At 39.7% G+C, this 22,900-nt stretch overlaps 1 protein-coding gene across 2 annotated transcripts; it reads right to left on the bottom strand.

The window, feature by feature from the left end:
* Window positions 1–989: 989 nt before the first annotated feature.
* Window positions 990–22,888, bottom strand: LOC117299678 (oxysterol-binding protein-related protein 11-like). 2 transcript variants are annotated; one of them, XM_033783229.1, is made up of 17 exons: window positions 22,778–22,888; window positions 20,450–20,475; window positions 19,127–19,232; window positions 17,366–17,416; window positions 17,010–17,171; window positions 14,600–14,833; window positions 13,846–14,030; window positions 12,872–12,972; window positions 11,353–11,483; window positions 10,041–10,126; window positions 8,224–8,305; window positions 7,692–7,842; window positions 6,135–6,245; window positions 4,455–4,615; window positions 3,610–3,726; window positions 2,547–2,708; window positions 990–1,552 (listed from the first exon to the last, which is right to left on the bottom strand). In XM_033783229.1, exons 1-17 carry the CDS (start codon window positions 22,886–22,888, stop codon window positions 1,430–1,432), a joined length of 2,100 nt encoding a protein of 699 aa, XP_033639120.1. In that variant the 3' UTR covers window positions 990–1,429. The 2 variants fall into 2 exon arrangements, with proteins under 2 accessions (XP_033639120.1, XP_033639122.1); XM_033783231.1 differs by having other exon boundaries at window positions 19,127–19,235; window positions 22,778–22,829.
* Window positions 22,889–22,900: the final 12 nt, after the last annotated feature.

Below are 22,900 nucleotides of genomic sequence, written 5' to 3'. Positions count from 1 at the left end.
AAAAATATTGTTTACTCACTTTTTAAACTCCAAAAGGCGACACATTTTCAAACCTTTTTGAAAATTATTATTTTAGACAACATTTATTATGCTTTAAACAATACTCTTATGTAATTTATATTGAAATTACAATACAAAATGTAAAATTTCTTATATAGCAACCATATAGTTTCTTGCCTGCCGGATAATGCCCTGGAATGCACAAGGTTACTCTTTCTGCAAACAAAGTGACATGGGTGGTAATAAAGCTGCCGATTATAAAACATTCTAGTTCACCCAACACTCTACTGTTGAAATCTGAAATCTTGCCCAAGTCTTAAGCTGCGTTCGCATTGGACTTTGGGGTCTGGTAACTTATCGGCCCGAAGTTAACAGCTGTTCCCACTTGGATTAATTTGTGTCCGGTTACTTACCAGGTTGACAATTTTGGTCACAGGGTACATGTAGGTCACCATATTATTTGTTAAGTTACCGGAATGGTACGTTCGGATTGGACTTCTTGTCCCTGTTAAGTTAACAATGTTAAAAGTTACTGAAACTCGAATTGGCCTGTTAAGTTAACATCGCTGTGGTGGTAATTTCCCAACCTGGTAAGCTACCAGTTACTCTCACTTGGACTCAATATTGGTAAGTTAACAATTTTCAGCAGTAAGTTAGTCATTTTAAAGGAACACGTTGCCTTGGATCGGTCCAGTTGGTCTTTGAAAAGCGTGTGTAAGCGTTTATTATAAAATGTACACGGGTAGAAAGATGTTGTCGAAGTAGAATACAATGATCCACACAAACATGCCTCGAAATTGCACGGTTTTCCTTTTACCTCGACGACTAACACAGTCGGCCATTTATGGGAGTTAAATTTTTGACTCCCATAAATGGCCGACTGTGTTATTTCGCACAGTAAAAGGAAAACCACGCAATTTCAAGGCAAATTTGTGTGGATCATTGTATTATACTTTTCAAACATCATTCCAACCATATGCATTTTATTAAAAACACTGTTACAAATGCTTTTTACAGACCAACTCGTCCGATCCAAGGCAACGTGTTCCTTTAAGTTCAATGCGAACACGGCAAATGTTAACAGCGATGTGGCAGTGACTTACCATCCCAGTAGGTTACTGGCTGTTCGCTCTTGGACTTAATATTGGTAATTTAACAGTTTTCAGCTGTAAGTTAACAATTTTTAGTCAAATGCAAACACGGACAGCGCTGTGGCGGTAACTTACCAACCGGGTAACTTACCAACTTGGTAAGCTACTGGCTGTTCGCACTTGGACTCAATATCAGGAAGTTACCAATTTGCAGCGTTAAGTTAAACATTTTAAGTCCAATGCGAACATGGCTTTAAAATCGGTAAGATAACAAATGTTAGCGGTAAGTCTAAAATGCAAAAGCTGCTTCACCTATCTCGTCTCGTTGGATCTTGCTGTTACTGAACCTCAAGGGGCTGCGCATACTGCCATCCCTCATCCTTCTTTTGAAACAACTTGGTCTGCCAGTCGCTCTTGGTCTCTTTCCTCTCCCTTTCCTCTTGCCGCTGGTGCTCTTCAAGCTGAGTAGAGTGAGGTGCAAAAGTTTCAATATTAACCCTCCCACTCTGTGTACACTTTTTAAGCAAGATGACTACGGAGATGACCAAACATTTGGGAGCATTCAACTGCACCGGTTGTGTATGAAGACACAATTGTGCACAGAAACTTAACTGTATACGTGTCATTACCAGCAATCAGAGAAACAGCATTTAAAGTTGAACGCTTTTTAAAATCAAGCTTTCCTACAAATATCAGGCAATTTTCAACTAGTTTCCTTACAGTTGACAGAGGAGAGTTGATTGTTTGAATTTTATAATATTTAAGGTGTTTATTACTGCTTTTCGCCCTTAACTAATAAGACTTGGGGAACAAATTTATCAATAAGCAAAAAAGTAAGAAAAGTTTGTAATAGCTCTTGGCATCAAAGTTGAATGAAAACAGACACTTTCCATTTTTACTTCATGAAATGCAAGTTAACACACTCACTTCACACCGGGTTGCTGTCAGTTTGTGCATCCAAGCAGACACATGTTTTTTGTATATATAATGTATCCTGCATATTGCTTATTTCTATTTTTGCTTCACTCCATTATGTATTTGCCGTTATTTTTCACAGAAGTATTAAAGGCATTGGACACTATTGGTTATTACTAAAAATAATTATTAGCATAAAACCTCACTTGGTGACGAGTAATTGGGAGAGGTTAATGGTATAAAACATTGTGAGAAACGGCTCCCTCTGAAGTTACGTAGTTTTCGGGAAAGAAGTAATTTTCCACGAATTTGATTTTGAGACCTCAAGTTTAGAATTTGAGGTCTCAAAAACAAGCATCTGAAAGCACACAACTTCGTGTGACAAGGGTGTTATTTTATGCATATGTTGAGATACACCAAGTGAGAAGACTGGTCTTTGACAATTACCAATAGTGTCTAGTGTCTTTAACAAGAATGTTTATTGAATTGAAACTAGGCTTGTTCTTTAAACCCCTCTGAGATAAAATCAGGTGTACTCACATATCGCTTGTGTTCGGTAGCAGTGTTAATATCTCCAATCTTGAGGCTGTTTGTTACATTCTGCCATAAGCGTCTTGATTCAAACGGTCCTTGCTTTGCCACAGGTCGTATTCTCTTGGGTATGCTGCTAAGCTTGGTGGTGTCAATCACTTTCTTCTCACCCTGCGGAGAGCGGATACAAAGTCACTGTTATAAATACTGGGCATACAGAGCTGCTAAGCAAAACCATTTGTTTATCATGAAATTTCTTCCTTGATAAAAACAGGATTACCAACCATATTTCCGTTTGATGCATATTGCTTGTTCCTGGTATTCAGCTTGTTCCTGGTATTCAGGTATTCAGCTGTTGTTTGCTTATCCTGAAAATCATGGTTGGAAATTTGGTTGGTAATCCTGTTTTTTATTAAGGCAAAAATGTCATGCTAAGCAGAATTTTGTGCTTAAAAGTATGAAAATGGGCCCAGGTTGGCCAATTGCCTTGCCTGCCTTTCACAACTCCCTGTGGGAGTAGGAACACCGGGGATAACGCCCTTCTCTTTAAGATTAGTGCACTGGGTTATTTTATGTGTATTACACAACACATAGGACCTATGGCTGTAAGTCCCATGCAAAGGACGCAGCAATAATGGTTAAAGTGTCTTGCTTAAGGACACAAGTGTCATAACTCTCAAACCCACACTCTGCTGAACAGAAACACCAGAGCTTGAGTGCGGTGCTCTTATCCGCTCGGCCACTACACCCCGCAACATTCATTGTATACATAATTATATTTTTGTTCCTCTGAGCGCTTAGAGACTTTCTTTTGAAGGTGTGACCCCCGGTTCATACTTCCTGCGAATAGGAATGCGAAGCAAATGTTGACATCACACATTCGCAACAAGTAATTCGCAGCAGTTCAACTGTGGTCAACTTACTTGCGAATATCGCTGCGAAAGGAGTGTTTGACGTCAAATTTACGTCAAATTCACATCTCATTCGTAGAAAGCAGGAAGTATGAACTTGGCTTTAGGTGCTATAGAAATGCAGTTGTTAATAATATTATTATTAGATAAACTGAACGTACACTGGTGTATGAGAACTCTAGCTGTCCGTTCCATTCTCCTTGCACTCTGCAGATGATGGTGCTGGTTGGATTCTTCACCTCAGCGTTCAAACGATGAACCTTCCCACCATAAAAGGGCTGAAATGGAATCAGAAGGTTGGATTCATAACAAAAATAAAAAAAGAAATACAAATTTAAACAGTGCCCAATTTCATGGCTCTGCTTATTTCCGTAAGCAAAGAATATGCGGTTACGGAAGCATGGAATCTGCGCTTACGTCAAGCGTATCTCACAGGTAACTAGGGAGTTTTGGCTTGTGCACGTGCGTACTCCACATAAGCAGGCATTATACGCTTACATGGGGCAGCATGCTTTCGAGCAACAGTAATTTGGTTTACTTTTGTTACCCCTGACCCGCATGATTTGTCCGTTTTTTATTCCTTCTGGTTGTCGTTCCCATTTGGTTCTGTTTTCCTCCTGCATGCTCCGCCCTCAGTCGCCCTCTTATTGTGTTTATTTTTTGCTTTTGTTTTCTTTTTCAAATAATTTATTTATGTTAATTTAATTTAACCTTATTTATTCTTTTATTTAATTCTGTATTTATTTTCCTTATTTCTTGCTTTTTAATAATTTTTTTTTCCCGTTAATGTTCTGTCTTGTGCTATTGTTACTTGTTTGTTGTACCTTGTATTGGTCGAATAAATAATAATAATAATAATAACGAGGCTGGCGCAAAACTTCAGCGATTGCCCTGCAAGTGGAGAATGGAGATCGTAAGCGCAGAATTCGGTGGTTAGCAGAGCCATGAAATTGGGCCCAGCTAAACAGCTTTACAGAATTTGACCTTTGACGTACATAAGTCTCACCTTAGTTTGGAAGGTTATTGCTGCCTGGTACCCCGTCTGTGCGCAGTGTATTGTACACCTGCCTCCTAACTCCATCCAGGGAACCGTCAGTATCGAGCGTCCGTACGCGCTTGGAAACGTCATTGTGTAGTCTTCGCTATGCACCATGTCGTGGATAGTGCCTAATGTTTACAAAGTATAGGTACAAATTCAAAATGAAATTTTCAGACTAAAACATTTTATGCCGACATACTATATTAAGGTCCAATTTGAAATAACCACCCTAAACATGGATTTGAATGCCTCTACTCAATACACACAGGTCATTATTATGAAACCAATCATGCAACCTGCAATATTTCAAATAGTAAAAAGGAAGAGGGTTGAGGCTAATTATTTTGGTGATGAAAAATGAAACAACGTAATACTGTCAACTCGCTGTCAACTCGTTTGGTGCTGTCAACTCGCCGTCAACTCCTCTAATATACATTTAAAATCCACAAAAGAGGCATAAAACTCTAAAGTAATAGCTAAAAGAGAATTTTCATAAGTTTTAGGTTACATTTCGGTTATAAAATTGAGTTTATTTCTTGTGAAAAAATTATCTCTAAGCAGCAAATCTGTCACGCGCCATATTGCATTTCCACAGGGCTTATATAACATCGACAACAGAGGGCGCTTTCCTGCATTTGGAATAGTCTTGGCCCAAGACGTCAGTGATATGTACTGCATAGTGTATTACTCACTGCGCTTCGTGTTAATTGATCGCTGACGTCTTGGGTAAAGACTAATCCATACCTACCACCTGCGAAGTGGTTAAGTTGACAGCAAATAGTAGGACCAGTGCATGCTTTAATATTCGCGAGCGATCTCAGCCACATTAGTGAAAATCAAGACTTGTCAAACCATTTTACGCTATTGGATTTTACCATCGTAACCCTCATTGATACAACTAGATGCGTTCTCAGTAATTCGTCAGTAACTTTTTTACGCATTAAAAATAATATCGAGAAAGTTGGGAAATCGGGATCGTCACGATTTTTAGGGTCTTCAAAACTCAGAAACTGGGACTGTCCCGGGAAATTCAGGACAGTTGGCAGGTCTGTATCTTTTGTGCTTTAAAGGCAGTGGACACTAATGGTAATTACCCAAAATAATGATTATCATAAAACCTTTCTTGATTATGAGTAATGGGGAGAGGTTGGTAGTATAAAACATTGTGAGAAATGGCTCCCTCTGAAGTGACGTCGTTTTTGAGAAAGAAGTAATTATCCAAGAATTTGATTTTGAGACCTCAGATTTAGAATTTGAGGTCTTGAAATCAAGCATCTGAAAGCACACAACTTTGTGTGACCATGGTGCAAGAAGGTTTTTTTTTCTTTCTTTAATATCTCGCATCTTCGACGACCGATTGAGCTCAAATTTTCACAGGTTTGTTATTTTATGCATATGTTGAGATACACCAAGTGAGGAGACTGGTCTTTGACAATTACCAATAGTGTCCAGTGTCTTTAAGCAGCTCTCTGAAGCAGCTGAGTTGAGGCCGGTGCAAAGGTTTGTGGGTAAAAAACATTTATAAGGGGTGATTTAAAAATGTTACTCTAACTTCAAGTCTTGGGACGCCAGCACCTGGCATCATACTCTCATCGAGTCCAGCCAGCGAGTCTCAAAAAAGTAATAAATGCCAAATCCTGCACTCACCTTCCCCTGCGTTGTTGACACCAACGGACATGCCAAGAAATTTAGACTTTGTCCAGATCCATGTATTCATACAGATCTTATTGTTGGGACATTCCACGTAGAATGCAGACACTGAGGAGACAAACACAAAACACTGGTTATAGCAGGAGAGCGTCACAAAGTGTGCAAATCAATGGTCAAATTGTAAGTACGTGTACATATATAAACACCTAGCCCCATAAATTGGTCAAGCCCACTCCGTATCCTTGGCCCCACCATTGCTGTCAAACTCTTTCACTTTTTTGGGAAAAAAACTTTCTGCAATGATCTGCATCATGAACCTTACTGATCTATAATGCTTCTGAAGCTGTAGATAGCCCTACGCCTGGATTTGTTCAAAAAAACATCACAAGTTTTGGGTAAAAATCAAATGATTTTTGAGTGTGAAATTTCTCAACGATCTTGACAACTTGCTCGATTTTGAAGTACACACACGTTCTCATAATTAGTGGCCTTTCTTCAATTGTAGCGATTGATCATACAATACCATTATTGATTAGTAGTTAAGGGAACCCGGAAAAAAAAAAAAATAAATAACACCATATTACGTTAGGGTTGAACAAAGACAAATTTGAGTAGATCAGGATGTGAACCAATAACCTTCAGTTTAACGTGCCGGGAATGATTGACATCCATTTTGGTCTGAACAACCTTATTTGAAAAAGTAATTCAAAACGTAGACTTTGCTATACATTTTGCATTGTGCGCCACGCCAAAAACCTCAAAACCCTTGAAATACGATTGCAATTCAGATGCTGCAGTATGGAAGTCAGTGATGGCTTGTCGGTCACTAGTTTGATCGTATTAAGTGCAGGCTAGAGCTAGTCTTTTTGTCTTCATTTTTGGCAGGGAGGCCAAATATTTTAGCAGGGCGGCAAATTCTTTGGCAGGGCGACCTTCAACTTTGTGGAGAACACTGTTTTTTTGTTTTTTTTTGGTGCCAGTATGTACCATACCACAAAGCTGTTGTGTAGCAGCGGATCACAAGTTAACGATACAACCTAGGAAGCTGCAGCCACGGGATCACTTTAAAGTGGCTGCTTAAGTTTCTTGCTAAACTGTGACATAAAAAAAAGAGATTCTGCCAAAGAGAAACATTTTCTTACTGTTCATCAGCTCTATGAAATAAGGAGAAATGCCAGTCTTTACAATGATGTATCTGATCTCTCACAACCAACTACCATCCATAAATCAACTCAACTTTCTGACTCTTGTTCCCCTGGTATATCAACACGCAGTTACCATCCACTGAAATACAATCTCTTTTCACCCTGCACCAACATCTACAAAAACTCTTTTTTCCCAAGAACTACCCCTGCATGGAACAATCTTCCTCTGCCTGTTGTCAATGCCTCGCTCTCCCAGTTCAAATCCACTCTGAATCTACCCTAGTTGCTTCATCCGTCAAACACTTGCGTAATCTTGGCGTGATATCCCATCATGGGACTTTGTCGAGTAGTAAAGTAGAAGTAGAAATAGAAGTAGAAGACCTAAGTTCTAAACAATTAATGAGCTCACCAGGAGGATGATGGGATACCTGTTCCGCAACGAAGGTCACTCTGGAGTTATCACAGCTGCCTTCTGATTGGTTAGGAGTGGGAGGAACATCCCATGAACAGTGAAACGTCTCACCGATGATCGGGTTGTAAGGCTTCTTGGCGATTGAGCCCTGGAATTAAAACAACAAGTTCCGGTCGTGACACTTGCGTCCATAACAAGACACTAATTCATGATTGCTTTGTAAAGTTTGGGAGGTTGTGCTTTCTGCTCTACCAGCCAGGCTTCGAATTGAAGATACCCAAGCCTACATCCGTATGGACTGTAAAGGGGGTAACTCTGTTTCAGCCAAAGGAGTAGGTGGCAACTGCCCCTGGAAAAAGAGTTGATTGTAGCCCACACCTTGAAGTGGCCTGCAGGCCTTGTTTGTCTAGCGACTTGCATACAAAAAGTAAAAAAAAAAAAAAAAAATTGCTTATTTGCCCTAAATAGAGAGAAATCAATTTCACACAGTAAGAGGGTCGATGACTGAATAAATATCATTAATTCTCACCTTTCTGCCGACGTGAAATGAGCAGAGATAATATTCTACAACGGCCATCATACGGGATTCTGCATTCGGTAAACTGGGAATTCTGATGTAGTAATAAAAATAAAACATAAATGAATAACAGAAAAACGAATTGCTAAGGTGGATAAAAATATCACAAGACTTGGCAATACTGATGTACATTTTTTACTTTAAAAAGTTTCTAGCAGAGCATGATTTGGCGACCACAACCAGAAACAGGTTTGAGCTTCAGTTTTGTGTTAAATTTGAGTTTAATTCATGCATTATAAGACTTGATGATCACAACAAAGTTGTCAAACATTGTCAAATAGGGTAAATCTCGCAGAAGGATAAATGGACACTATTGGCGATTGTCAAAGACAATCTTTTTTTTCATTTGGTGTATCTCAACAAATCCTGATTTTTGAGTAGCGACATTTTGCCTTGCTATGCAAAGAAAATCTTTCACTGCATCACATGCGATGTTTGAGACTCGTAATTTTTTGCCATTTTCGTTTTCAATTGGAAAATGAGTGCATCAGAGAACTGAGATTGACCTTAGAGCCCCTCTTTAGTTAGACTTGACTCAAGTCCCAATCCCGTGCCATCACCGGAAAACTACTGTTTTGTGATGCTCTGCATTCCCCCGACCCGTTCCGCACATATGAATATGTAACATTGCTGCGTGATACGTATTGACCAATCAAAGCACTAAAAAAGAAGAGAAGTTCTTTATGGGTTAAGTACTTAGTTGACGATTGAAATACATTTTTGAAAAACCATTCATAAATACCTCAGATAGTTTCGCTATTCCTATTGGTGGAGAGCGCGTCACGTGGGTGTGTATAAACCTTTGTTTATGACCAGTTAAAAGTGTTAAAACATGGGCGTGACATGTGAGCTTGCACCAGTGCTTATAAGACAGTTTCTTCATTCCTATTGGTCGAGAGCAACGGCCGGGACAGTTTTGCCACATCAAGCCATACGCGCGACATGCACAGCATTCCCTTGATATAAGGGCAGCGAAGGGCCTTACCATTTCATAGCTGGAGGGGTGTTGTGTTGAAAGAAATCATTGAACAATAATAATTTTCGCATTTACTTTACTTTTTAACCAGTGTTGATGTTTTTTTACCGAAAAGGTATTTGAGAATGGGAATCAAAGTGTGTTGAGTCGGTTTCAACTAGTGGTTTAAACCCGCCGAGGCCTGGTTCTTTATAATTTACCTTGACTTTGTCTTGGTAAAATTATCAAGAACCAGGCCTCGTTGGGATTAAACCCCTAGTTGAAAACCTCTTCACCACACATTGATTCCCTTATTTAATTATAAAAAGAAAGCACTAAAGGTTCATTTGAATTTAAGTTAATACGTTTTAACATACATGTACATTGGGGTCAGTTTTGCTTGCAAAGTTTGAAATTGGGAAAGTGCAGTTCAACGAATTATGATACCGACACCCCCTTGCCTGCTGATGAGTTTGCCCGCACCGCGCGCGCTGCGTCTAGTAGCGTGCCTTACAATGCCTTGCACTGTGATGTCACAGAGAATAATGAATATTTTACTGGCGGGGCAGCGCTTTCCGCTCCCATTGGTTTTGTACATCTCCCCATGTGGGGAGATTTTCCAATAACAACGTGCAGAGTTATGAAACACCCTCATCAAGTCCCATTCTTGGGACCACATTTTGACGGCCAGCGCACACTGTACTGTGTCTGTTATGTGTTGTTTTATAGTTAGTTGGCGTGATATGCTTAGGGACCTCTCACACGAGAATGGGACTTGAATCAAGTCTACTCTTTAGTATACTGAGTTGCTTACCTTGCAAACATGTCCGGGTGAGCCATGAAATCAGCATACATTTCAAGGAGTGATCTCTTCTCAAGAATGAATGTTGGTAAAACAACCTAGAGCAGTGTAGAGAAAGATGGTTGAAACAATTAATAATAATATCGAAGTCTTATATAGCGCATGTATCTACCAAAATGGTACTCAAGGCGCTGAGTAGACTTTCAGAAATATATTGCGGTGATGGATTCTGAGACCCAATTGTGTAGCACCTTACAAGGTGCTATGGCGCATTCAGCAGCTACAGCCACAAACACCGGGCGAACCCTTCTCTTTTTTTATAAGTGCACTGTTTTTTTTTTTACATGCGTAACATCCCGTCTTAAGGACGAAGCAATGGTTAAAGGAACACGTTGCCTTGGATCGGACGAGTTGGTCTGTATAAAGCGTTTGTAACAATTTCTTTTTTAAATGCATATGGTTAGAAAGATGTTTTAAAAGTAGAATACAATGATCCACACAAGTTTTCCTCGAAATTGCGTGGTTTTCCTTTTACTGTACAAACTAACACGGTCGGCCATTTATGGGAGTCAAATATTTGACTCCCATAAATGGCCGACCATGTTAGTCGACGAGGTAAAAGGAAAACCGTGCGATTCCGAGGCATGTTTGTGTGGATCATTGTATTCTACTTTTACAACATCTTTCTACTCATATGCATTTTATAACAAACGGTTACAAACGCTTTTCAAAGACCAACTCGACCGATCCAAGGCAATCTGTCCTTTAAGTGTCTTGCTTAAGCACACTAGTGGCACAGCTGGGGACTCGAACCCACACTCTGCTGATCAGAAACGCCAGAGTTTGAATTCGATGCTCTTAACCCTTTGGCCAAACGGTTGACAATGACCAGTTGGAGCTGTTTATAACCGGTTGTTTTCAGATGAATCCCCGGGGTGATTGATCTTGCAGCCAAGAGCCCATGGATACGAGGATGCATTACGCGCACGAGTGCATACCCGAAAACTGTATCATAAAAATAGACCACAAGTGCAGAGCTCAGACGTCTGAAAACAAACAAGTTTTCAGTAAGAGTTTCTTACTTTATTACACCTTTCAACCAAAAAGACATTTATGAATGGGAATAAAAGAGTAGTGACTCGCTCTTCGGCGTGGGCTTTTATACATTGTAGCAGGGCCACGACCCTGCAAGGTTTTAAACAGTTTGGGCCTTTATCACACGACCACGACCCGGACGGTTGTAAACGGCCGGTTAAGAACTCATTGCTACCGTTTTATTTCCTTATTTAGACTTGTTATGAAGGGACAAATCAAATTAACTTACCTTAGTAAGATCCATGCCAAGTTTGAGTTGTGAGAGCAAATGAAGAATGATACTCTTATGTTCCTCCACTCCACCAATATCTTCATCCTCATCCCCGTCTCCTTCTACAACCTCATCCTCAGGATTGATAGCTAAAATCAAACCCATGAAATGAGACTGTCAGTACCGTTCTTGTTTTATTGATTCTGTTACAATATGCAAAAAGGCAATAGTCGCAACTTTTTGAGACTGTCAGTAGATGTTTGATTGATTCTGTTACAAATGGCGCAAAAGGCAATAGTCGCAACTTTTTGAGACTGTCAGTAGATGTTTGATTGATTCTGTTACAATATGCAAAAAGGCAATAGTCGCAACTTTTTGAGACTGTCAGTAGATGTTTGATTGATTCTGTTACAATATGCAAAAAGGCAATAGTCGCAACTTTTTGAGACTGTCAGTAGATGTTTGATTGATTCTGTTACAATATGCAAAAAGGCAATAGTCGCAACTTTTTGAGACTGTCAGTAGATGTTTGATTGATTCTGTTACAATATGCAAAAAGGCAATAGTCGCAACTTTTTGAGACTGTCAGTAGATGTTTGATTGATTCTGTTACAAATTGCGCAAAGGCAACAGTCTCAACTTTGACACAGGTTCTCATAGGTACACTATTGGTAATTACTCAAAATAATTGTTAGCATAAAAACTTACTTAGTTTACAAGTAACGGGGAGAGGTTGATAGTATAAAACATTGTGAGGAACGGCTCCCTCTGAGGTACCGTACTTTCGAGAAAGAAGTTATTTCCCACGAATTTTATACCAAGTAAGGTTTTTGGCTTATAATTAGTTTGAGTAATTACCAATAGTGTCCACTGCTTTTAAAGTGTGGTAATGTAAAGGAGGTGCTACAAACTACAAAAGATTTCACAAAACTTTTCCTAACTTATGACTAATCTTAGGACATATGACTAGTCCCAACCCTGCAATGTAGCATGCAGACCGTAAGATTAATCCCAAGTTAGGACGAGTTACTCGTCCTAACTCGAGATAAGACGAGTCCTAACTCTTTGTGAAATCGAAGGCAGACCACATAACGTCTAGCACATCCGTAGTATGATCTAAGTACAGCAATTCAGTTCGTAGTACAGTCTTCTCAAAAGTATGTTACCACTCCGCTTAATTGCAGGATGGGATGGTTGCCCAAAAATGTTCAACAGGCTCAAAGTTCTGCAGCACCATTCCGATCCAACTTGTCCAAGCTCGTCCATGAAGCTTGTAAATAGACCGTCACAAGTTGCTACTACGTCCACTCCGTTTGAACACAGTTCAAGCTCGTTCGGCATCAATTTACAGAACGTAGTGAAAACCAGTTCAGTGTGATTGGGGGTATTAGCAATTAAGATCGAGTTGCAGCTAACATCAATCAATACTCTATGTGAGATCGGCAACAAGGGCAGATGGCAAGCTCTAACTGAGGTGGAAGGCAAAGAGAGATACCACTATGCCATGATTGGCAATCTGATGATGACATAAACTTACCCAAGACCCTAGGAGAACCATCGGGTTCCCCATTTGTAACAGGATGATGGGCAGCATTGACAGCGCCCTCGTCTGGTTGATTTGTCGGGTGAAGATCAAGACTGCGTATAAATTAGATAAAGCATACGATTTAATTTTAGTTTTTAAACTGTTTCCTTGAGTTGCTAGCACTATGACACAGAATCGTGTCAATCAAAACCAACGCCAACAAGGCCCTTTTAAACTTTTAACATGTTTTACATCAATTTTGCCTGGATCGTTATTCATGTGTGAAAGGAAACACCTGAAAACAAAACTACATACAACCCCCAGATTAGCTACCCAAACAATGCTAATACAAGGAAAGGTCTCCCTGTTTAAATACTCACCACATCCCATTCCTGACAATTATTAAAATACCCCACGCTGAACAACTCTCCACAGAAATATGGACAAAAATGAACCCTCACAACATCCATTTTGTCGTTGAGGTATAACAATACAAATAATGCTACATTCTATATAGCACTTTTTCACACCTACACGTGTACATGTACACAATGTAGGCGTATCAAAGTGCTCAATATTTTTTTGCTGCAAGGTAGTTGGAGCTACATTTTGAAGTATGAGACCTTACAGCACCATATAGTGGCTCACGTGGTTATGGCGCAATATACCGCTGATCAAACCAGGAACTGCGGGGCCAACCCCTTCTCTTTACGATAAGTGCACTGGGTTTGTTGATATGCATTACAAAACTCACGGGACCTACATGCCTAGCTTTACATCCTATCTGAAGGACACAGGAAAGTGTATTGCTTGAGGATTCAGGTGTCATGACTGGGATTCAAACCCACACTCTGCTGATCAGAAACGTCACAGCTTGAGTCCAGTTCTCTTATCTGCTCGACCACGACACGCTAGGTATAAATGCCCATAACTACTGGCCTTAAACCTGCTCTTTAAAAATCAAGTTGACGGCAATCAGCTCTGACCTGATATTAGCCATTGACCTCTGCAGCTCCATCGCACCAGATGACCTATGACCTTGGGCGATATCCTGCCTCTGCAAGATGTTAAGGCAGTCCTCTAGGCATCCCATAGTTGACTGTGATGTGGACTTGAGGAGAAGGCAGTCATGATCTAAGGAGTTGACAGGGTGCCCAGACGGTGGCAGTGACTGTAATAAAACAAAATAAAAGTATAAAGCAAAGCGTGGTGTTACCGCAAACCTCGACTGGTTATAAGCAAAGCCCAGTAATTTCTGTGTCTGCTCACAAACTCTAGATCTCTCAACCATTAAGAAAAATGGGGTTTTAGACTGCGCAAGCCTCAAGCAAATTCAAATTTCCGGGACCATTATGGTCCCAACCTTATGCAGTTACATGTTGGTGAGATTTTGCTTTGTCAACTATTTTAGTTTAGCACAGAATGTGGGAATGTACATGTCTTACTTATTAACAAACTAATGAAAGTCAAATCAACTCATAAACTTTGAAAAGTGCACTGGGTTCTGTTACAGGTGTTACAGAATAAATGAGACCAGCGGCTTTCAACCCATCCGAAGGATGAAGCAGTCATGGTTAAGTGTCTTGCTTTAAAAGGTCACAAGTGTAACGACCGGGACTCGAACTAACTCTATGCTGATCAGAAACAACAGGGCTTGAGTTCGGTGCTCTGATCCGCTCGGCCAGGACACGCCACTTATATTAATTCTACATCTTGTTTCAGTTGGTACTGTTTACATACCTCCATAGCTTGGACCAGCATCTTCTGTTGCTCTTCGGCCATGGTTATGATGTCTCTAGCGTTGTATAGTGACTCCTGGGTAATTGACAATGAGGATGACGCTGGCCTGGCGTAGGATTGCTGAGAGTTGGTTTGGGTGTGTCGTGGGGCTTGGTGACGCCGAATCCCAGACAGTCCATGTAACGAGTCGTTGGACCCCCTGCTGGGGGAGGGAGGCGTGGTGTCGCATAGAGACTATATCAAAAGATAGACAAATAATTTGAAAATGCAAAAGAATTTTTTACAATGTCTACAACATGTCAATTTTTATGGTAATACCAAATAATGAAACCACCTGGCCAATTTCATAGCGTTGCTGAACATAGGCAAATGTTTTTGCTGAAATATAGCAGAAAAATTTGCTGAAGCGTAAGTGTATTTCGGGTAGTGTAGTGAGCAAGAAATTAGGCCGCCAGTTTGCGCGTTCACTTTGGACATATGCATTGTCAAAAGATTTGGGAACTTTTTGTATTACAAAACACAATGTCCACAGATTTACATTAAACTTGACACAATTTGAGGATAATGATGGTAGAAAGCTTCCCTGAAAATATTACTTGCTGAGGTGATGTAGTTTTTGATAAATGAGTAAAACAATGTTATGAAAATGATTTTCGCCTCAGTTTTAGCATGTAAAATGTATTAACCAACTTTGGTATCATGCAATGTTTTACCCATTTCTCAAAAACTACAGCACCTCAGCAAGTAATATTTTAAGGGAAGCTGTCTCCCATCACTAATTTCAAATCGGGTAAGTTTAATGTAAATCTGTGGACATTGTGTTTTGTGTCCTACAAAAAGTACCCAAGTCAAACAGTGAGCACCAGAAGGTTAGTATGCCTTGTCATGTGCTTTTGGTTAGCAGCGCTATGCAATGGAAGCTCGTACAGCAGCTCTATGAAATTGGGCCCCATTGATCAGTCAAAAAGCCATGCCTGAAAAGAGGGGGGTAAAGACTTCAAATCAAGATAACAATTCTGGGATGTTGATGTTATGGAAAGGTTTGCAGTAACACCATGTAATGCCTATCTCTAATGAGTTGGGGTGGTTCTGAAAAGAACCGTTGGTTTCAACTCAATGTTTTGATCAGTATACTCTGATCGTCTTTTTTTTTTTCCTCCAGAAGACGATCAGAGGATAGTGATCGAAACGTCGAGTTGAAACCAACGGTTCTTTTCAGAACCACACCAACTCATTAAAGATAGTCATTACATGGTAATATCGCAAACCTTTCCACATCGTATTTCCACCATGCAAAGTTTCAAATCCTACTGATGTTGCTGTTGTTTCTGTGCGTTCTTTTTGCTCAAGCAGTGCATTGCCTGGTGTACCCAAAATGAGTACATACATTGTACATGCAAAAATGTGTTCAAAAAAAGCACAGCTAAGAGGGTGTGGGGGTCGTCTAAAGTCTTCAACATTTTCAGGACATACTCTTGCTCAATGGTCCAACTGACCCAATTTCATAAAGCTGTTTAGCAGAAAATTATGCCTGACAAATTTCTTTGCTAAGTAAAAATTAAGTCACAACAGTGTAAATTTTTGTAATTTTGGCTGGCAACCTGTTTCTGGTAAGCAATACTTTTCTGTGCTAATAATAATAATAATAATAATAATAATATAAAGCATTTATATAGCGCTCTACGGAGAACAGAGCGCTTACATGAGACTATGACAACAAAAGAAAAACAAACAAACTAGGATGGGTGAGGAAAAAGAAATGTCTTGAGGAGGCTTTTGAATACAGGCAATGAGATCGCCTCTCTCAGACCCGCGGGGAGCTCATTCCATAGGCGAGGGGCGGCTATGGAGAATGAGCTATCCCCAGCTTTCCGTCTAGTTCTAGGAACGGAAAGCCGGGTCTGATCAGCTGATGAGCGGAGTCGTTGCCTGTATTCATCAGCAGTATTGGAGTTGTGGGAATGAACAAGTTCAACCAGATATGATGGAGATTGGGTGTGGAGGATTTTGTGCTTATCATGTTTTTGTGCTTACAGTCTTTCAAGAAACAGGGCCCAGGTTTTAGGTTTTAATGAAAGCTAACCCTGACAGTCTAAATTCCTTCTATACCCACTTGCCAAAGTGTAGGATTCAGAAGAATGTGGGCCACACGATAACAGGGTCAGGCAGTCTAGTTTTATTCAAATCTAAATAATTTGGTTTCGGAGTGTCAAAGACACCAGCTTAACTGCAGCTTGTCTGTGTAGTAAAAGGAACACATTGCCTTGGATCAGTCGAGTTGGTCTTTTGCGCGTTCCTTGACTTTTCAAAGACCAACACGACCGATCCAAGGCAACGTGTTCCTTTAAGGTTCTAAGCTCATCAAGGTAAAGACTCATTTTTTAAGCTGCCTAGGTCAAAGTTCACATACCTGTGAGATGACCTCTCCTTGGCGTTGAACCACCGCCCTGAGCCGACTGACCCAAAACTGTCTTTCCTTAGCGTCCATGGCCCGCAGTCTATAGACTTCTGCATTTGCTGCATTCACATTAAAAGTTTGTGAGTCTTCGTCACTCGGAGAAATCACTGCACCCTGTGGTAAAAGGAAAAGTTAAAAACCATTAATAAACAATAGTGCTCAACAACTTTCTGCTAAGCAAAAAATGAGCTGGAAACCAGATACAAACGCTATTTTGGTTGATACAATCTTTCTGGAAATTGCCCCCTGGCCTTAGGCCTTATTTGTAAGAGCTGGCTATATGATCTTGAAATGAGCTACATACTTACAGCGAGATGAACTGAACCTCTTGGCCTCTGTGTTTTTCTTGATTCTTCATTCTGTCAACAAAAACAAAATTATTTATCTCTTTATATGAAAGATTATACGTTTGATAAAATTTGCCAGTAATGTTTGACCAACCATTTAAAGGCATTCAACTGCAGGAATTGTTTATGGAAGACAAAAATGTTCCCAGAATTGCCTCAGTTCGGGCTAGCGTAGTTTATTATCATTTCAAACCAAATTGGACAATACTAATGGTCGGACAGTAGGAGGGTTGACTGTGTACTTTGTACTTTAAGATTCAGTCACCAAATAATATCATTTTGCAGGAGAGCATGTAAATAGTGTATGAATAATTTCAAACCAAAGTGGACAATTTTTAATGGTCAGACTGTAGGAGGGTTGACTGTGTACTGCTATTCATTCACTACATTTAAGTTTGCAGGCTTCATGTACCATGTATACATTTCAAAACCACAGTCATGACAGTGGACAAATGGTCAGACAGTAGGAGGGTCAATTGGTACTGTTAAATGCATTTGCCATATTTCACTTTAGGCTAGCATTGTATGTACACGTATCATTTCAAACCACAGAGAATGATATTGAATGGTCAAGCAGTAGGAAGGTTGACTGTGCAATGTGTAATGTGTACACAAATTAACATTTATTTCATCATTTTCCCGTATGTATTTGGAGAGGGAACAATCAGTTTGATATTTCTGAGGTTTTCTCAAATTTATTTTGGCCATGAGTATTTGAATTTAGATTCTATACCTGGCTCCAATTTTTCCGAGGCCAGTGTTTTTTAGCCTTGGCCAGTAAACTCATGATTTCACAAGTCTTGAGATTTTCAAATGAATAATATTCTTTTTTAAAGGGAAGGTACACGCTTGGTAATTACTCAAAACAAATATTAACTAACTTGGTAATGAGCATTGGAGAGCTGTTGATAGTATAAAACATTGTGGGAAACAACTCCCTCTGAAGTAACGTAGCTTTTGAGAAAGAGGGAGTTTCTGACTAAAGTAATAAAAGACTTCTAGCTAGAAGTCTTTTATTCCATCTGAAAGCACACAAGTCGTCCAACAAGGGTATTTTTTCTTTCATTGCTTTCTCGCAACTTCGATGACCGATTGAGCCCAAATTTTCACAGGCTTGTTATTTTATGCTTATGATGAGATACACTAAGTGAGAACACTGGTCTTTGACAATTACCAAACGTGTACAGTGCCTTTAAACAGAAAGAAAAGATGCTCAAATGTTGACTTTGATTGTGGAAGGCCTACTGATACCATTCTGATGAGTATCAAAATATACTAACACAGACAAATGAGATAGCTCTTCTGTTCAAATAAAAACAAATGACAAGTTGAACTGGGTCAAAAGCTCTTTCTCATAAAAATTCTGGCCTTGTGAAATAAGTTCTAGTCCGCTAAGTATTTTGAGCCACAAGCCCCACAGTCTAAAGCCCGGTTCATACTTCCTGCGAATGCGAATGCGAAGCGAATGGACGTGAGTTTGACGTCACACCCTCCTTTCGCAGCGATTATTCACAAGGGATAGAGCAGAGGGCAACTGCAGCGAATTAGTGGAAGTTTACCCCAAATTCAAGCCCTGCTTATGCAAATTAAGTTAAATATATCCACCATTAGGTCAATAACTGAATTTACAACTACTGGGTCAAACAATATGCAAAATACTATGCAAATTTAGATTTGAATATTTTTAAGGCAAAAGTAATTAGTGCAGAGTTATCTACTCACCACGTAGTATTCTAAGGATCCTCTCTGTGGGTCTAAGACAAACCATCTATTCTGCCAACCCTTCACAACGTTGGTATATTTATTGAGTGTGCCTTGCATTGGATGACTGCTGTACACAGACAAAAAATTAATATTCATGAGTTGTGATCCATATTCATTAGGCCGAGTAACAAAAGAAACATGTTTAGCATCCTGGTTTCTAAAATAAAAGGAAAGAGGGGTTTTATTTTTTAATTTCAAGATGGCCGCCATTCTTTTTACAATTTTAAATATCCAGTGTTTTATTTTCTAATGTTCGAACACACAATACATAGATGAAACATGTTGGACAAGACATTAAATAAAAAATAAAAATTAAAAGAAAAGGAATCATGGCTCTTTTTTTTTTTTTTTTTTTAATGGCTGCCAGACACATTTTTTAAAATGGCTAGGCTAAATTTCCTAACTTAATTTTGGCTGAGATCATCAAATTACCAATCTCTTTTTTCCATTAATAAAAAAAAGAAAAAAGAGGCAGCCTCATAAAGGGAAGCAGGCGGGGTTGTTAAAATCTTTCTTTTTTTACATGGTACTGTTTGGTTCTATACTCGTTGTACATTATGTAAGAAACCATAGTGACCAAGTGCAAAGGTGTTTATTAGCCTAAGTGTGGACTTACAAGCATGTTCCTGTGAACAATTTGATCTTTTTCGTAGTTGTTTCTAAAACTTTCATCATGGTAAAATGCCAATATCAGATGACTTGTATTTACTGCAATCATGAAAACAGATTGATGCTTAGAATTCCCGGCCAGAAATTAATGGTTTTTTTATAACACCACCCAAAGAGACTCAAAGGCATTATAAATGTACTGCTTGTTTGTAGTACATGTACATGTACAGTACATGCCAACTTCATTGCCTAAAAGTTGCGTCTGATTGAATCCAACAATCAAATTTGAGCTACATCTGGCCTAAAATTACAAAGGGGCGGAATGGGCTTTGTTGCCCCATGTGTTGGCCTTGATGCCCCTTCAAAAGTGTCCCATAGACTTCTCGCAATTCCAAAACGGAAGTGCCCTTTGCAAAATGAAAACAGCCTTGCCCGTGGGTCTTCTGAAATTGCACCCCAAACTTGAGCCTAGCTGGAGGGTTACGTACAAGGTACATGTACTCCTAGAACTTTGAGGTTCGTTCCACTATAGTCTTCATTCCTCATACATGTAGTTCCAGGAGTGTAGGTACAATGTACAAACGCTGTAATGAAGAGGGCCTACTTATCCAGAGAGAGGGAATGGGTTGGACTTGTAAAAGATAACTGAGATTACGTCGCACAATACTTTACCTGAAGAAATCTTCTTCGTCAATTTCCTAAATAAAGAAAAACAACAAATGAGGGTTAAAAACGAACCAATAATGTGGTACAAGATTTCTGTTCGGCAGATGTCACATACACGTACATAGGCCTATAAGAAAAGAAAATATCTACATACAATCATGAAGAAAGTTAGCATGGTTAGTATCGCGGCTCGCACAAGTTAAAAAATTAAAAATTTTGAAATATGAATCTGGTTTACCCCTAGCCCCACTTGTGTGGCCAAGGATAGCTGAATCCTTAGCCACACGTCCACACCATTTCCTCATGCAGCTAAGAAATAAAAAAATTCTGGCGCCTTATCTACAAGCCACCTGGCAGTATAAACCAGCTGAATGTGTTCACCTAACTCTTAGCTTGCTTTGTGTGTATTGAAAAGTGAAACAAATAAAAAATTCAAAAGAAATCTTTAACGATAACTTTTGCTGACTCTAATTTCATCGTTTCGTACACGGCGCAGCTATTTTGGAATATGCGAATCAACATGGCGTCATCGACCTGCCGAGCTGTGGGCCCGTGAGGGCGCGAATATAAATCAACGACTGTTTTATGTGATTTAAGCTTGTGTAATTTTTCGTGAACTACGTATGTAACATATAGCCCACCTTGTTGAGCTGTTAATGGCTCCGCTTTTAACATTGGTCTCATCACTGTCACCATTACAGCCCACCTTCGATACATGTCCAAAAAAATGTGTACAAAAATTACATTTAACGTGACATGTTCTTGGGTGCCGCCATGTTTTCATGATTCTCCTCTTGTTGGACGTGAGAAGTCAGGGTACTTGGCAAATCTTGCAAGTCATGAATATCCAAGAGGTCATGTCACGTGACGCGGTATGGCTACGCTGATTTATCAATTTGCGCGGTGTACAAAGTAAATATGAATATGTATGAGGTGACGTTGCGCGGTGGTAGTTTCCAGATACAGCGCAGCGCTACGTCACCTTATACATATTCAGTTTTTACTGTACACGCACATAAGCCTAGCGGTCATGACGTCACCTTATGGATATTCATGACTGCAAGATTTGCCGGGCGCCCACGATCAACAGGAGTAGAATCATTGAAACATGGCGGCGCCCAAGAACATGTCACGTTAAATGTAATTTTTGTACACATTTTTTTGTTACCTATTTTCAAATCATCACATCTGGACGGACAGAGTCATCATTTAGTAAGCCCTGTGATGTGTCAAAGTAATTCCACAAATGTAAGGAATAAAATGAGATATGTTGGAGTAGTATTGGACTTTTTAAAATGGGAGAAATTTGCAATCAAACTACCTCGCATTTTGCGACCTTTGAAAACTTAGCGTTTAAGACATGTATTGAAGGTGGGCTGTAATGGTGACAGTGATGAGACCGATGTTAAAAGCGGAGCCATTAACACTAATAACAGCTCAACAAGGTGGGCTAGTACTAGTACGTAGCACGTGCGCGTAAAAAGTTAATCGTTAAAGATTTCTTTTTAAAATTTTATTTGTTTCACTTTTCAATACACACAAAGCAAGCTAAGAGATAGGTGAACACACTCAGCTGGTTTATACCGCCGGGTGGCTCGTAGATAAGGCGCCAGAATTTGTTTATTTCTTAGCTGCATGAAGAAATGGTGTGGACGTTTGCTAAGAATTCAGCTATCCTTTCCTTGGCCACACAAAAAGTCACAAGTGGAAGTGGGGCTAGTTTCCCTAGTTTACCCCAAAAAGTATTTATAGATAAGACATTAATGTTTCTGTTTTCCCTATTTTTATAATCATACACTCAATAAACAGAGGTGTCACACAAAGTTACAAGTACAACGCATCTATTTTTTTTTAATACAACTACTGTACTAGTACTAGCCCAAACACCACCCAAAACACTGTTCACAAAAACGAAGTGATGAGACAGCGAGTGCTGATGAGACAGCGAGTGCAGATGAGACAGCGAGTGCAGATGAGACAGCGAGTGCAGATGAGACAGCGAGTGCAGATGAGACAGCGAGTGCAGATGAGACAGCGAGTGCTGATGAGACAGCGAGTGCAGATGAGACAGCGAGTGCAGATGAGAGTGAGCGACGGTGATCGATCAGTGAGTGAGTTTAACTTTAAGTCAGCTAATATATAGAAGAGTTTGCGGTGTAACAGTAACACCATGTAATAATCTCTACTAAATGAGTTGAGGTGGTTCTGAAAAGAACCGTTGTTCTTGTTGGTTTATCATCTCCACCATGCAAAGTTTCAAATCCTACAAGTCAGCTAATGTTCCATACACAACATTAATACGAATACTATAGTAAGTTTGTGCATCAAACTCACCTTTGCTCTTTTCAACACTGACTCCAGTCTAAGCTTTTCTGCTTCAGACAGACCAAGGTTTTCATTTTTTATTGCATCTTCGATGCTTAAGTTGTCTGTGGTGGTCGCCATGTTGGATCAACT

This window comes from Asterias rubens, chromosome 14 (genome assembly GCF_902459465.1).
Source record: "Asterias rubens chromosome 14, eAstRub1.3, whole genome shotgun sequence".
NCBI lineage: Eukaryota > Metazoa > Echinodermata > Asteroidea > Forcipulatida > Asteriidae > Asterias > Asterias rubens.
Note: the sequence above shows the minus strand (reverse complement) of the source record. Positions and strands in the feature narration are given on the sequence as shown.

What these genes read in the sequence shown, in the direction of transcription:
- LOC117299678 (XM_033783229.1), bottom strand. Translation starts at nt 22,888, where the DNA reads ATGGCGACCACCACAGACAACTTAAGCATCGAAGATGCAATAAAAAAT. An exon ending in CAATAACCTTCCAAACTAAG is followed by an intron (nt 3,727 to 4,454) that starts GTGAGACTTATG and finishes ATTCCATTTCAG; the next exon opens with CCCTTTTATGGTGGGAAGGT. An exon ending in TAGAGTTCTCATACACCAGT is followed by an intron (nt 2,709 to 3,609) that starts GTACGTTCAGTT and finishes CGCTCTCCGCAG; the next exon opens with GGTGAGAAGAAAGTGATTGA.